The sequence below is a fragment of the Chanodichthys erythropterus genome, chromosome 10 (assembly GCF_024489055.1).
Source record: "Chanodichthys erythropterus isolate Z2021 chromosome 10, ASM2448905v1, whole genome shotgun sequence".
In the NCBI taxonomy this organism is placed as follows: Eukaryota; Metazoa; Chordata; class Actinopteri; order Cypriniformes; family Xenocyprididae; genus Chanodichthys; species Chanodichthys erythropterus.
The window spans coordinates 38486180-38501868 of NC_090230.1; the positions used below are offsets into that span (position 1 = coordinate 38486180).

General features: G+C 36.4%; 1 protein-coding gene across 1 annotated transcript; it reads right to left on the reverse strand.

The window, feature by feature from the left end:
* Nucleotides 1-2953: 2953 nt before the first annotated feature.
* Nucleotides 2954-11491, reverse strand: wscd1b (WSC domain containing 1b). Its single transcript, XM_067399131.1, has 8 exons — nt 11072-11491; nt 10857-10971; nt 9372-9556; nt 8950-9071; nt 5743-5914; nt 5502-5666; nt 5078-5278; nt 2954-3306 (listed from the first exon to the last, which is right to left on the reverse strand). The coding sequence occupies exons 1-8, from the start codon at nt 11454-11456 to the stop codon at nt 2954-2956; spliced, it is 1698 nt and encodes a 565-aa protein (XP_067255232.1). The 5' UTR covers nt 11457-11491.
* Nucleotides 11492-15689: the final 4198 nt, after the last annotated feature.

Genomic DNA, 15689 nt, shown 5'->3' on the forward strand with positions numbered 1-15689 from the left:
ACGAAAAACTATCATTTCCAGAATTCCTTTGATTAAAACATTTAGATGATTCATAGATCTGTTTCTCTAGTTCCAAAACACACTGATGCTCTGCAGGGGGAAAATTACAGCAGGACATTATGAAATCACTGAATTGTATCACAGGGTGATAGATTGTTCCTGCAGGCTTACAATCACGCAATGTTTAACAGATGGACGGACTGCTTGACGTGTGTCTTGGATTTGTTTGGCAGAGAACAGAGCAGCCGTATGCCAAAGTTATTTAAGTCTTTGTCTCAGATTCATATAAGCACCCTGCAGGAGAGAGTTGATGAATGTGCTCATATTTTAATAGCAGACTTTATGGAGAATGCTCTGAAATCTTTCTGAAACCCAGAAAAAAAATTTGTAACTTTTTTTTTTTTTTTTGCCACTTGTAACTTTAAATTCAAATCTCAAGGGTTCAAGGTTTGGCCCAGTTAGCCCCTGCTGGTAGATGCTGTAACTACACCATCTGCCTGCAAAAAGCATCATATTTCTTTGACAGCCTTTCAAAGCTTTGTTTACTTGGCTTCAAATTCTGTTTTTTGTTTTGTTTTTGTTTGTTTGTTGTTGCTAAGATAAATCACAAATATTTCATTATATTATAGTGGTCATTTTGAATTATAAAATAATTACTGAAATGGTTAATATTAAAATATGTAGCTAATAAAAATATTTATCATTATTGTTTACTTATATGACTGCATATTCCACATTCTGAGTCTGTAGGCAAGGTATTTTTGAATCTGATTGATAATGCAGTCAGATTTATGACAATAATTATTTTATTTAATGGATTATTTAGAACCTACTTCAGTTGCATTCAAATTTACCTTAAAGGATTAGTCCACTTTTAAATAAACTTTTCCTGATAATTTACTCACCCCCACGTCATCCAAGATGTCCATAGTCGAAAAGAAATTAAAGTTTTTGATGAAAACATTCCAGGATTTTTCTCCTTATAGTGGACTTCAATAGGCACCAAACAGTTGAAGTCAAAATTAGTTTCACTGGAGTTTCAAATTGTTCTACATGATCCCAAATGAGAAATAAGGGTCTTATCTATTGAAACCATCACTCATTTTCTGAAAAAAAAAAAATGAAAATTATATAAGTTTTAATCATAAATGCTTATCTTGAACTAGCTCTCATCTTCTTCTCTATTTGAATTCCAGCATTGTAGACACTGCTAAGTGTATTACTGCCCTCCACAGGCCAATGTTTGAACTAATTGTTATATACTATTGAATTAGCATATTGTATATAAAAATTAGTTCAAAACGTTGACCTGTGGAGGGCAGTAATACACTTAGCAGTGTCTACACTGCCAGAATTCTAATAGAGGAGAAGAAGAACAGAGCTAGTTCAAGATGAGCATTTATGGCTAAAACTTATATAATTTTCTTTTTTTTTTTTTTTTGAAAATGAGCGATGGTTTCACTAGATAAGACCCTTATTTCCCATCTGGGATCGTGTAGAACAATTTGAAGCTGCAGTGAAACTAATTTTGACCTTCACCTATTTGGTGCCCATTGAAGTCCACTATAAGGAGAAAAATCCTAGAATGTTTTAATCAAAAACCTTAATTTCTTTTCGACTGAAGAAAGAAAGACATGGACATCTTGGATGACATGGGGGTGAGTAAATTATCAGGAAAAGTTTATTTAAAAGTGGACTAATCCTTTAATCAATATGCCAAGTTTGTAACATTGCGATCAAAGACATTAGTCTGGCTTGTTTAAAAGATAAATGACTTAAAACAGCCAGGATTGATAGAGGAGCATGCTGGTCCTCTGTGAACAGCTCTTCTCTTTAAATGTAGCTATGTGCAAAAGAACTGTCTTTCACTGAGTAATTCCGCAGTCACAGCATTTTTCTTTCAGGCTGCAGTGAAATTAAGCACTTATTATCATTTTGAAGCACTCAAATGGAAGGACTAATGTACCAACTAACTATCTAGAAACTCAGAAACATCACAGCATGCTACCATCCTTTAGTAGCCGGCAAAATGAAACATTTGACTCGAAATTGGTGTCTTCATGATTGCCACTGTGGAGAAAGAAGGAAGCCTAAATTCAATCTGTCCATCATATAAAGCGATTGTGACTAAACTACTCAATTCATATGTATTAGTTTCTGATCTCTTTATGAACTGTTTGAAGTCTCAAAGTGATAGCTGTCAATGGAGGGACAGAAATCGCTCAGATTTTATTAAAAATATCTTCATTTCTGTTACAAAGATGAACAAAAGTCTAACAGGTTTGGAACGACGTGAGGGTGAGTAAATGATGAGAGGATTTTCAATTATGGGCGAACTAACCCTTTAAGATTTGTCCTCTGCTCTCAGGCAAATCTAGGGTTGCTCTTTCTTTTGTCAATCTGAGGTTCTGTAATTAGCTCATGTGAGTGTTGTAGCCTTTAAAATTTTTGCTTTTCATTCATTATAGCAATAAAATGACTGAAGGACACATACCGTTTGTCATATAAGAGCACAATGTCTTATCTCTGATTAAAAAGGAGCATTTTTTCCTGATGCATCTCTCTGGAATGAATGCATCTGTGTCCACTGAAGATGCTTTGACCCTGAGATTCCAAATACACACCAGAAACACAGTTGACAAGCAGTAATTTTCAAATAAATACATACATGGATTTTAATTATTAAGGTACTTGAAATGCCATAGTATTGTGTAATCTACTTGAGGATATTAAAATGGACTGAAACTGATACTATGAGAATTAATCAGTTTAATTATAACATACAAACTAGACACAGTCTCCACACTGCCAATAATACATCAAGCACAAACAAAAAGCACACATAAAATGCATTTCAAAGGCTTTGAGAGATGTCAGTTGTGTTTTTTACTCAGGCACTTTGTGGTTCTGTGTCCTCCCTCCAGCAGGGGGCAGCAGCTGCAACCGTGTATCCTCACCTGGGCATGTACTCCTGTGGAAGGCCGCTGAGCTTTCTGTCTCTGAGGGCTTTATCTACTGTGTGGATGTATTCATCTATACGAGCTCTCATCTCAGGGGTGAAGGGGTCAAAAGTCAGGCTACGAGATCCAGAGCGTTTGAAATGGCCGTCTCTGTTGCTCTCTGTGCATAAAAGTCTTTCCTCAGGAATGCTGATGTTTAGGAAAGCGGTGATAGACTTTAACTGAGGGACTAGATCTTTCTGAAGATTTTCAAAGTGTACCACGAGCAGGCGGTGGGCAAATCGCAACCAGGCCAGAGCGTGAGACACCCACCAGGTCGAATAGCTGTCCACAAACTCGGACCACTCTGTGAGAAAAACAAAAACATTATTACTGCATTTTGGGGATTTTAAAATATGATTTAAAATAAAACTCCAGGTTAACAATATGGCTGCAAAATAATAATAATATTAATTATTATTATTACTAAATAAAAATATAACCATTAAAAACAAAATGTGAAATAAAAAAATTGAGCATTTAAGAAAAATATAATAATTTTATTTTACAACTGTAAAATCACAAGGCTGTCTTAATTTCTTCATTTTCAAACATTAAACCACTAAAGTTTTATTTTGACGGGAAACAGGAAGACCTTAAATGGACAGTTCACACAAAAAGAAAATTCTGTCATCAATTACCCTCACGTCTTTCCAAACCCATAAGACTTTTGTTCATCTTTAAAACACTAAATATTTTTAATGAAACCCGACTGATTTCTGTCCCTCTGCTGAAAGTCTGTTCACCCAAAGCTCTGATGCTTCATAACGTTTAAAGAAATCCATATGAATCGAATGGCTTAATCCATTTCTTCTGAAAAGACACAGTAGCTTTATATGATGAACAGATTTAATTTAGGTTTTTATTCACATAAACATTGATCAGCAAAAGTACATAGAGCACTCAAATTTGGTAAACATTTTGCCCCCATTTGAAGTTTGCTAAGGCCCCCTAATGGAGGCCGGGTTTCTGGTTAAGAATCACTGCTTGAGTATACTGTAATGCTGAAATGAAGTGCGTTTCTATTAGTGACGCACCGATGTATCAGCCAACAATCGGTATCGGCTATTATTATCACTATTGGCCATTGTTTAAAAACAGCCGATGATCAGGGCAGATTATATCCTGTCAATCAAAAGGGTGTGAAAAACATGTTCAGACTGCAACTCATACTCTCTGAAGAAAATCTCTCCCGTGTTGAATTTAGTTAACGTGACAATGCATTAACAGTTAAAAAAAAATAGGGACGTTAAAGCAGGCTCTATTTGACCTTCATCTGTAGTTCTAGCCAGGGTTGCCATGTCTACAATTTTTTGCTACATTAAACATTATTTGTAGCGCCTCCCATCCAATATTCACAAAGAGCTTTGTTACTTCTGATAAGAAACAAAGTCTTAGTTTTCAAATTCTGTACATTTTATCATGAAATTCAAATAATAAAAGTAGTTTTGACACTCTTGTGTCAATGTGACTTGACAGATCGCTGTTGCGCAAGCGTGAGTATTTTCTTCCACAGTAATACAAGTTATATCGCACAAAAACATGCATGAACATCAAAAGGTATGTTGAAAGATAAAGTGCAACTTACCGAATGTATCACTTAGTCTCATGTAATCACTTAATCTGTTTTTGAACCAAGGAAAGACGTCAATTAAACAGCTTGTGAACAATGTCATATAACGTCAGGGAGGTTTTTCAATGTTCGCAGTACCTTAGTTAGCTAAAAAAGAAAAGAAAAACTAGAGAGGAGCTTATTTACTGTTAATTATATGTTTGAATAAATTTGCCCTGAAGATAAGTGCTTATAAAAATACAAACACTTCAGTTTTTTTCTAAGTGTAATTATTATTTCTGAAAATAAATAGCAGCTGAATATAATACATCTGTTGTTAATTGTAACCTCTAATATTATAGTGTACCAAATGTTCCCTGTATAGTTTGCATTATTTGGGAGAGATTTTTTTTTCCTTAAGAAAAATCAAACTATTTGCATCGGCTGATATCATTCGGAATAATCGGCTATCGATATCGGCGGAGAAATTTAGTATCGATGCATTTCTAGTTTATATCATTAGCACCTTTGCTCCTCCAGTGAACGTCTGATGCGTAGCCCAGGTGTCCGGCACACTTTCGATTGAACTCTGCTATTAGGGAACGATAGGGGTTTCGCATCAGCAGGATGGCAGAGTCGAACATTTCGATCTCTCGCTGGCCGCTTTCGTGAGTCTTGACGCAGATGACTCTCCCGCTCTGCCAGTAATCCTTCTCTCCTTTAAAACCTGCAGAGATGTAGAAATCTGAGATGCTTTTCATTTAATCTCATGTTTGATAGTGTTGGACAAACAAGATGTTTAAGAGATGTCAGTGTTGATTTTCTTTCTTGTGGGCAATATCTAAGAGTGCTTGTGTTCCTGATGAGTTCATGTTCCCACTCCTACAGAATCATAATAAATCTCACAGCTGAAAGTCCTGAGGGTTTAAGTGGTTTTAGTGGACTATCACCTTTGTTGTACAGAGATCCGTCAAAGTAATAGCTGCCGGTATAGAATCCTGTGGCGAGTTCAATCAGGTGACGTAACCAGGTGTTTCCTGCCCCTGGAAAGCTGGACAGGGCCACGAGAGTCCTGGACTTCTGGGGCAAAAATGTCCTTTCTTTGCATGTTGCATCTGAAAGAACAGATCATTTCAATTGCAGCAGTAGTTCAGTAGTTCAGTTTAAATGTTGTAGCATGTTGTAGGTTACCTAACACAGGTGTACTGTACACCCAGTAGTAGTCCAAGTCATAAGGGGAAGTGTGGTTTGTTTGGTTGCCCCTCTCACACATGTGTTCCTGTTCACTCATCTGGATTGTGAAGAGAAATGGGGCATGGCCGCAGAAACAGTCTTGCCCTCTCAAAAGGGCCAATGGAAGGTCCTGACAAGGTCACACACAATTTACAGGTGTCATATAAAGCTCTGAATAAAATTATTCTTCTAGTGCAGACTAGAGTTGCACAATTAATGGTTAAAAGATTGCGATCTTGAATCAAACACCATGCGATCTTATTCTTAAATGACAATTTGGCTGTCAATTAAAGCTTTGAGAAGTTTGATCACAGCGAACATTCAAATCTGCATCGGTGCTGCCGCTGAGCCAGAGTCATGGCTTGTCTAAGGCATAAAACGGCTTCACAGTCTTTTCAACCACACAGTATAGTTATTTCTGTTACAATAATTCAGATTATCACAGGAGTACTGGGATAAACTTTAATATTTTGGATATAAACACTAATGACAAGAGTAGTGATCAAAATACAGCATATCACCTTTTTAAAGTAACAACGCTTTAAATAAAAATAATCAATTACATTATTGCACCAGTAGGTGGCGACAAGTAACTGTCAAAAAAATGTATGCCACTGAATCATTCATTCAAGAGATTTGTTCAAAAATGCTGATTCATCCTGTAATGAAACAAGTCTTTATGAGTGAATCATTGAATCATTAATTCAAATTGGTTAAAAAAAAATAATACTTCAAAATAATTAGACATTTTTAGACTGCAGCAATAGGTTGTTTGCAATCACGTGGTTCTGGTGAAGCGCGAAATACCGGTGGGGGGCAAGCAGTGAAAATTAGAATGGGAGAGATGGAGAAACGTCCGTACTGTGCTCACAACATATGTTGGACGTGATCTTTATGTTATGAAGAGGAGCGACTTTTCCACTAAATTGAAAGACTTTCCTGCCATCGAGGAGGCAGATATAGAGTATGTGAAGCTGCTGTCACACTACGTTCAGTTCTAGTATGGGTTTGTTTATATCGCGCTGCCTTTCTGCTAATGAAGTTAGGACAGTATTTTGATTTTCTGACGTGATTGTGAAACATTCCACCATTGTTGGTCATTTATGCTGAATCGAGAATTGCAACAGGAGCTCACATCATCATTCAAAGAAGAACCTGGATGGTGTAATACAATTGTTGCCTATAGCCTATGTGTAAAAACACACTAAGGAAAGCAGGTTGAGGAGGTGGCAGGAAGACGCCGTATATCAAATCTAATAATGTCAATGATTTACCCACTCCCTATCACTCAATAAAATAATCACATATCCAAGTGTTTTTGAAAGTGTTGTCTTTGTTGTTGAATCGACTTCTGTCAGCTTGTTAAACATTTATTTGGACATTTTCTATCATATGATGGTTGAAGCAGCAGCGCGTGACACTGTTCTCATGGTAACCAGATCAACATTGTGAACGGAATACTACAAAACTGAAGTGAAAACACCAAATTACCATTCAATGGGATAAAATAGCTTCTCTTCCCTCCATGAAGAATGTGGATATTTTACCAAGTCAAAAACAAATAAGGTAAGCAGGTATCCATATTCATTTTAGTATCAGCAGACGCAAAACGCTATTAAAGGCGACAACTTTTAAGCCTCTACTGCACACATGTTGATGGCACATGAAAAAAAAATATTCCACATAATTTTTTGGTTAATTTGGGAACATTTTATTGATTAAAAAAATGTTCCCCCCACCCTCCCCCAATCCCAAAATATTTTTTCGTTGCCTCAGGGCAACATTGTGTGACAATGGTACAGAGTCATAGAGAAAATTATCTTCAAAATCTTTTTTTTTTTTTAATTTAAGAAATCATTAAGTAAAAAGGGAAAAACACTTGAAAGACATTGATATATTGAATTTGATACATGCATAGGTCTGTATCATGTACTGTGCTATGCAATATAATGTACATCATGTAATAAGATTTCACTCCGTACGAAACTTCAAAAAGCACTTCTTCTCTGCTGTGACATAGTGGTGTATGTTAAAATTTTTGCACATCACTTTGGGTGTTCCTGCACACCCAGGAATCTTGCATCTTCTCTTCTTATAATACATTGTTGCCAATGAGAGGTACTCTGTAAAACCTCCTCGAAAAGTACCCCTTATCGCACAAGAAAAACTGAATTTCTGAACATGCAAAATAAAAAAAACTTCATAAAACCTGACAAAAGGCTTCTCTACACCTTAATACACACACACATATTTTTTATATACAGTTAATGTCGTTTTAAATAAGATTACTAGAGCAAATAATATTGCCTTCTTCTCACACCATGTGCTCCTGTGACCATGTGTCAGAACAGGACGTCCCACCTTTAAATGGTGCTTGATATTGACTCCAACACCTTACTAAACTGTTCTTTGGTACTTTCTCGACCTTTCTAATTGGTTGTTATCATTTAAAGAAAAATTTACTAAACATAGGGCTTAAGAAAACTTTCCGTTGCCTGAGGGCAACGCTGTGCTGTAGAGGGTTAAAGATATAAATCGATATGTTATAAACGGTATAAGTTATGTAAACGATACAAACACCTTCTGGGTTCTCGATTTTATCGATTTGAGCAGCCATAAACGATGCAAACATATGAAATTTTGAGTTTTTGATAGGATTCTTATATAGAAAAATCACTCCCTGCCCTCCAGACTCATTCGTGCTGCTGCTGTGACGTCATGTGCAAACAACCTATTAACATTTTGTCAAAAGCTCTAGTAAATTATTTTGTTTAGCTGTCTATTGAGAATTGTGGGAGAATCGTGATCATCATGTTTGCCCACACTTGGCGAATAAAGCTCATTCTGATTCTGATTTTATTTTAAACTCTAGTGCAGACAGACAGGTCTAGATTTAATCCAAATAAATACAGTGTGAATTAAGTAGGGTTTAAGGGAGAATTATTTCTTATTATTATACTGCACCATCTTCAGTAATTATATATATATATATATAAATAATAATGTTTTTTTTCAATGGCAGTTTTATTTTAATAATAATAATAATAATTATGTGTTGTATTGTGCAAAATGCATATTATGTTTTTTGTAGTTAAATTATTACCCTGAATAAAAATACACTTAATTTGCTACAAAATGATGAATCCAAGCATTTGTGAATTATACCTGATCTGTACAGGTCTCGATACATTGCTGAGGAGTGTGTGTCGGCCCAGAGGTCTGGATCAGGAGGTCAGCGGTAGAGTTCTTTGGCCTCTTGTAACAGCCGTGGTAGTGCACAGTTCTGTCTGAGAAACATCGGAAGGAAAAACAGAAATCGTCTTGTACAAAGCCTAAGGTGTCCTTTCCACTGTACTGTAGCAGAAGCCGCATGAAGTTACAACAAAAGCAGCCCTCGCTATCCCTCACATTCTTTCTGTCGTATCTTATCATACTCTATCCATGCCCCTTTTGGCACAGGGTTCCTAGTCTTTAAACTAGTTCTTCTCTAATCCATTACTCTTAAAAGATATTAAACATGTCATATGTGGCCTGCTCAAGCAGAACTTCATTCATGTTTGTAATACTTCTGTCTTAATGTGACTCACATCTTCTCTGTCCCGGAATACGGTCCTCAACCCTGTAAACAGACATGCGCTCCACCCCTCCGCAGGGGGATCCTTTCTCTCCCCGGCAATCCAGATTACAATCCTCTCCCCGAGCCCGGCGGGAACAGACCCGATTGCCGCAATGGCACTCCGCTCCATACTCCAGCCCAGCGTACCGGAACCCACTGCAAAGAGGAAACCTTTACATCTGGGGAATTTACATGTAAATTCCGCCTGTTTCTGTTTTAGTCTACTCAACCTAAGTCTTATCTCGTCTAAGATTTCGTTCATGACATGGATTTCTTGCATTCCGCTATTTATTTGTTTTTTAGTAACACTTTATAATACGGTTTAATTAGTTAACATTAGTTAATGAAATTAGTTATGATGAACTAACAAAGAATAACATTTTTACAGCATTTATCTTGGTTGTTAATTTATAAATATGCTCTTATTTATTGGTAATTCATATTCATACATTAACTGATGCTATTGCAATGTTAAAAACATTACATTAGCCAATGCAATTTAAAATGTTAAAGAGTATTAGTATATGTAGAATGTAAACAAAATTAATAAATACTGTAAAAAGTATTATATATTATAATTTCATGGAACTATAGCTAATGATTTCTAAAGGATCATGTGACACTGAAGACTGGAGTAATGGTTGCTGAAAATTCAGATCTGCCATCACAGGAATAAATTCCATTTTAAAATATTATATTTAAAATATTATTTTAAAAACATTAAAATAGAAAGCAGTTATTTTAAATTATAGAAATATTTCACAATATTACTGTTTTTACTGTATTTTCATACAGCATAAGGGACATCCAAACTATGGACCGGTAGTGTAGGATTTCTCATTCTATCCACCTTAAAGCGCTGGTGCGGACATTTCTAAATTTAATGTGTGAGGTTTCCACAGTCAGCCACTTAGTCACTTTTTTTATTTGTACAAAAGCCTTCATTTTGTTGATTAATGTTGCAAACTGATATTTATCATATTATTTCAATTGATTATTCTGATAAACACACTGGTTTGTAGAGCTAAATAGCTCTTCTATTCTTCTAGTTATTTACCTAAAGATACAAATGAACCCAAATTCTCACACATTCACTGGTAATTGCTTACCTCCACTTTGCTAAGTAAGGTGGATAAAAAAAATAATTAAAAAAAAAATACCTGTTGGCATTTCCTAAATAAACCATGCGTGAGCAGTGAATGTATTTTTATATTAACTTTTTATATTCTAAATGAATGATTTTAGAATTTAGAATTGGAATTTCTGTCTTTTAAATGCTTGAAGCATTGATATATTTTTAACGCTCCTTCTCTGGATGGACTCCAGGTCAGTCACAGCAGCCAGCTCTCATTCTGCCACCTGCTTCTGTGGATAAACACTGAACACATTCTTCTTAAAGAACAGGGTTTCTTTCATTTACCCAATGTACTTTCCATTTGATCCCTTCAGACATTACCTCTCTGAGCAGGTGTCCTGACACAAGGCGATGGTCATTTTACGGAAATCATAAAGAATGGTCCCGCCGAGTGCGTGCTCCGTTTCGTTGTTTATAAAACATCCAATGTAGGTCCCTTGTTGAGAACAATTCAAAAAATCAATTGAAATAGTTTAGAATAATAATAAAAAATCTTAAATTTAATATGGGTATTCTATTGTTTCAAGAAACACTACCTTTATGTCTGGCTTCCTTGTGTGACAGATAATGTTTAGAAGAGCTTTTCTGTTCAGCACTACCATGAAACCAATGGCGTCTCAGATGCCTGATTTCCAGGTTACGAGATATGAGGTGCTTCTGGTCCATTATATCACCTGTCTGCTCAAGAGGTTGGTTCTCCATATCCTGGATGACGTTCCTCCTGTACAACCACCTGGCAGCAGGTACTTCCAGGGCTCTAGGTGGCGCTGGTAGGGAAGGGAGCGCCATGGTCTCCGTATCTCTCTGAAATGTTACCACACTGGAGCGCTGAAGCAGTAACACGCTTCCTGCCATGATGTAAGCCACACCCAGAAAAAACAGGAGCAATTGAGCTCTTCTTAAAAAGGATGGCTTGGCCATCCTGTTTCAAACCATCCAGATGGATGTCAAACCAGATCCTTACACTTATACAGGACTACTAAAGAGAAGATACATTCTAGAAGGCACTGTGATCTTCATCCTTTAGAAGATTTAGCTCTTGGTTTCTACAGCATCTACGAGTTCACAGGACCTAAAATAAATAGAAAAGGCCTGTCAGTATGAATACAATCAGATAAAAACATGTTCCTCATGTTCCTCCGCCTGGTATTAAAATGCGTTTTGGTCAATCGGATCACAAGTGGACGACACTAAATACAGGTGTAAAAGGGGTATAAAATGTTTTGAGCTTTTGACCACTTCCAGACGTAGTCAAAAACGTAGGATTGCTTTCGTAGTGTAGACGCTCATGCGGTCAAATGCGCTCTGGACAGAAAAGAAATCAATCCTTCGAAGAAATCAGAAGTAGAAGACTGAAGACAGAAGTAGTTGAAAGTGGACAAAGATAACGTCTACTTGTGATCCAAAACACATCTTAATACCAGGTGTAAACAGGGCCTTAGATCTGAACCATAAACCTGAAAGCAACTCAATATATGTGAACCACTTGTCATTTTTCTCCATTTTTGACAGAAGATGGTGAGAAAGTTTGTGGTAGCCCAGACGATTCTTCAGCCCTTTGGGACTAATGTGATTAATCAATAAGAGTCTAAATACCATATTCTCTTTTGATTTATTAAACATGTTTGGAAAACTGAAGAGAGCCTGCTTGCAGAAACACAGGTATGGTATGAAAACATCTAAAGAAGGAATCGCTGAATTGTGTCTCTTAGTCTTCATTTGCGCCTGGTGGTTTATAGGATGTGAGTTGTCTGTCTGTCAGAGTGATGGGCTGGAAGAAATTTCTGCCTGTGGGAGGAAAGAGCTGTCCATCCTGCTGAACTTCATATCACAGATCAAGGAGCTCATTCATATTGCAGACAGAGAGAAGACATCTATTGCAGATTCGTCTGTGTAGCAAAGCGTATAAAGCAACTCAGTGTCTGAGGAAATCAGATGTTTTGCCAAAAGCACTAGTATACTTTGCAACTGAAATCTATTACAGTATTTGATTAGTATAACACTTAAAAGGAATATTTAGGATTCAATACATTTTCAGTCGTTGCGGTAATGTTGATTACCACAGAAATTAATATCCTCTTGTCCCTCCTTAAAAATATATATGTTACAGTGTGGCACTTACAATGGAAGTGAATGGACCAAATTGTAAAGTTTAAAATGCTCAATGTTACAATAGTAGGGATGCTCATTTCGGTTAAATTTCTCGACCGACAACCGACGCTCGTTATCCGATTATTAACCGTTAACTGATAAGATTGTAATATTGTATAGCCTAGCTATATGATGATAATATGACATATATAGGCTATGACATTAAATAAAAAATACAATTAACGAGTGTCTGTGTCTTCCACGGGTTTATTTTAACATGCAAACAGCAGCATAGAACAGATAAACAACAGAACCTGGATTTACATTATCAAATTGTCACGCACCTGCAGCGTTTCTGACAACAGAAAAAAATAATTTAAATAAAAGGCATAAAATAAATAGGCCTACACTAAATATTTTTCACTTAAATGTTTAACAAATTAAGATGACAAAGCAAAAACACGGTGAAGCCATTGAAGCTTTTAACAACCGGTATTTTAGACATTTTTTCCGTCAAATAAAAATAGCAGGCCTACCTCAAGGATTGTTATTGTTATGACCACGGACGGTGCACGTGTGCATACCGAACGCGTCTTTCCGCACTCATGGGCAAAGGAGTTTCTTTGAAAGGCTCGCGCACGAGACTAAGTGGAATGTGGGAAATGAAGTATACCATGGCCCTAAATTGTAATGGACTGGAGCTCACGGTTCACATCGAGAGAAATGGGAACGCGGGGGCACCGCGATGCGACAGACAAAAGGCACTTTCACTTTCGTGATCAAAGTGCATGCCACTGATAAGCTTTGTAAATGCAGTATTACAGTAGCATACACATACCAATTAAACGCGCAGGTCTCCTCTCGTGCTCCTCCCCACTGTCGCCGGTCGAGGCAATAATTTTCGTTTCGCTTTTAGATATCTCTTTTATAGATGCCATCAATGCTTTTAACTTTCTAGATACCGAACTCAAAACAGTCCATAAACTACAAATCCTCACGAAAACTTCCGTCAAGCCAGCTCGCGCGTCAATCTGAGAGATCAGCCTCTTACCTTGAAGTGTCAAATTTCTTGGTTTCTGAATGGACGGTTTAGCTTGATTGACAAACGCTAACGTTCGGCCATGATTTATATACCATCGTCCTGTCCTAAAACGTTAGCACGCTGTGATCGATTGCTTGGAGATCGCGTGTTTCTCTGTTCGAGAGCGCATTTCCTCTTCTTCACATCTGCGACAAAACAGTTGATTATTTATGAACGAAAGCTCACAGAAACGTGAAAATGGTCTCATTTGAAAGAAAATATCCTAAGCTAAAAGATGATATATTGTGACTGATTGAAGCAGCCCTTATCAAAAGTGCGGGGGTCGAATTCTGTCTTTTCAAAACTGCGGGGGTCCTGACCCCCCCTGTCCCCCGTGCCAACGGCGCGCCTGACCCTTTCTATCGAAATGGTCAGTACTTCTTTTCGCTTGCTTCATTTTGCTTGTTGCTTAGCGAAATATGTCTGGCACGTGTGAAACGCCCCGCGAGTTATAGGTATATATATAGAGAGGTACATATAGCATATTTTTCTTTAACCATGCAGCAAAGAGCAAAAAAAATAAAAAATAAAAAAAAGTTTAACTGATAGTATTAATCGGTTAAAATTCTTACTTTCGGTTAACGGTTAAACGGTCAATGTGAGCATCCCTATACAATAGTATGATTTTAAATAAAAAGTCAAAGTATACCAATTTTACAACTTCATTGCCAAGACAACTCAATGCCATTAACACTAAATCCCCAAACAACTGTAACAATTATAATTTAAACAGCCTTTCAGCTCAAATAATACAAGTTTGATCAAAATAATTTATGTAATTGCCTTTAAACATTATTCCTCTTTTTAAATCATCCAAAAATTGGCCAAAAATTCACTTTTTATTGTAAGTGCCTCACTAAAAAAGAAAGAAAAAAACAGGGAAAAAGAAACACACAAATGCTGTAAATTTAACTTAATTGTATTGAACCTGGAATATTCCTTTAAATCCCTCGCAAGAGCTACTAGAAGATCAATCATTTTGACAATGTTATCTCCTAATATATAACAGATTTCCATCAGGACTCTACAAATAACAACCAAGCAAACAACATATGGCATTGCTCGTTTAAATTCATCATCTGTTCTGAAATGTTTGACAGCTCGTCTTGTAGAATCTGTGGAAAACTGCCTTTACGCTGAGAGGACTCTCCAGGAAAATAGCACTCATTTCTACACTGTATTACCTGCATTCAATTGTGCAGCCTAACACAGAAAATGAAATCATTTACATGCTGATTGAAAAACCTTTCTCTTCTTGATGGGAATGAGAGGTCTATCTGATGATCAATGCTCAAACCATGTTTGTAAAACAGCACATTATCTGACTGATTTTCTCTCTCAGCTCTATAGGCACATCTAATCTTTTCTTTTGGTATTTTCTCTTTATGTTATTTGCTTAACACCTCACTCAGCATGTGCATCAGAGATTATCTACATTTAGTTTTAGTCTTGAGGTGAGGAGTTGTTTATCTCTGCAAAACGCTACATCAGTTTTTGCATGTTATTATATTAATAAGACATAAAATAGTCTAATCAGAGAAAAATTTGAAAAAAGATTTTCAAGAGAAAACAAAATGATAAAAGAAGAACTATAAGGAAATGCACTTTAATGTTAAAATATACCATAAGTTATGAGCACAACACCAAACCAATGTTAAAACTTTTCAGACGCAAGCTGTCAATCATTTGAAAATGAACTAAATTCATGTGGTTTAGACATATCTGAACATCAGCTGCTGTAGTTCACTTCACATAGGCTTATTAATTTTTGACGTTATCCTTATGACCAAAAGTTAACTGACAAAAAACGCTTCCAAATGCTCTTTATAAATACAGTACGATATTTGCAATTAAATTATGCATACGGTTGCGTTCAGATACACAATAGATATTATTAGAGTGTATACTAAGATAAGACACGTTTACATTATCTTGTTACCTTACTTCTTACCTCTATGTTACTGTGGTGCTTCAGATCAGGT

Bases quoted from the DNA above. Each gene is read 5' to 3' on its own strand.
- wscd1b (XM_067399131.1), bottom strand. From the start codon at position 11,456: ATGGCCAAGCCATCCTTTTTAAGAAGAGCTCAATTGCTCCTGTTTTTT. The intron at 9,072-9,371 runs GTGAGTCACATT...GATGTTTCTCAG, and splicing joins TATTCCGGGACAGAGAAGAT to ACAGAACTGTGCACTACCAC. The intron at 5,667-5,742 runs GTAACCTACAAC...CTGTTCTTTCAG, and splicing joins GTACAGTACACCTGTGTTAG to ATGCAACATGCAAAGAAAGG.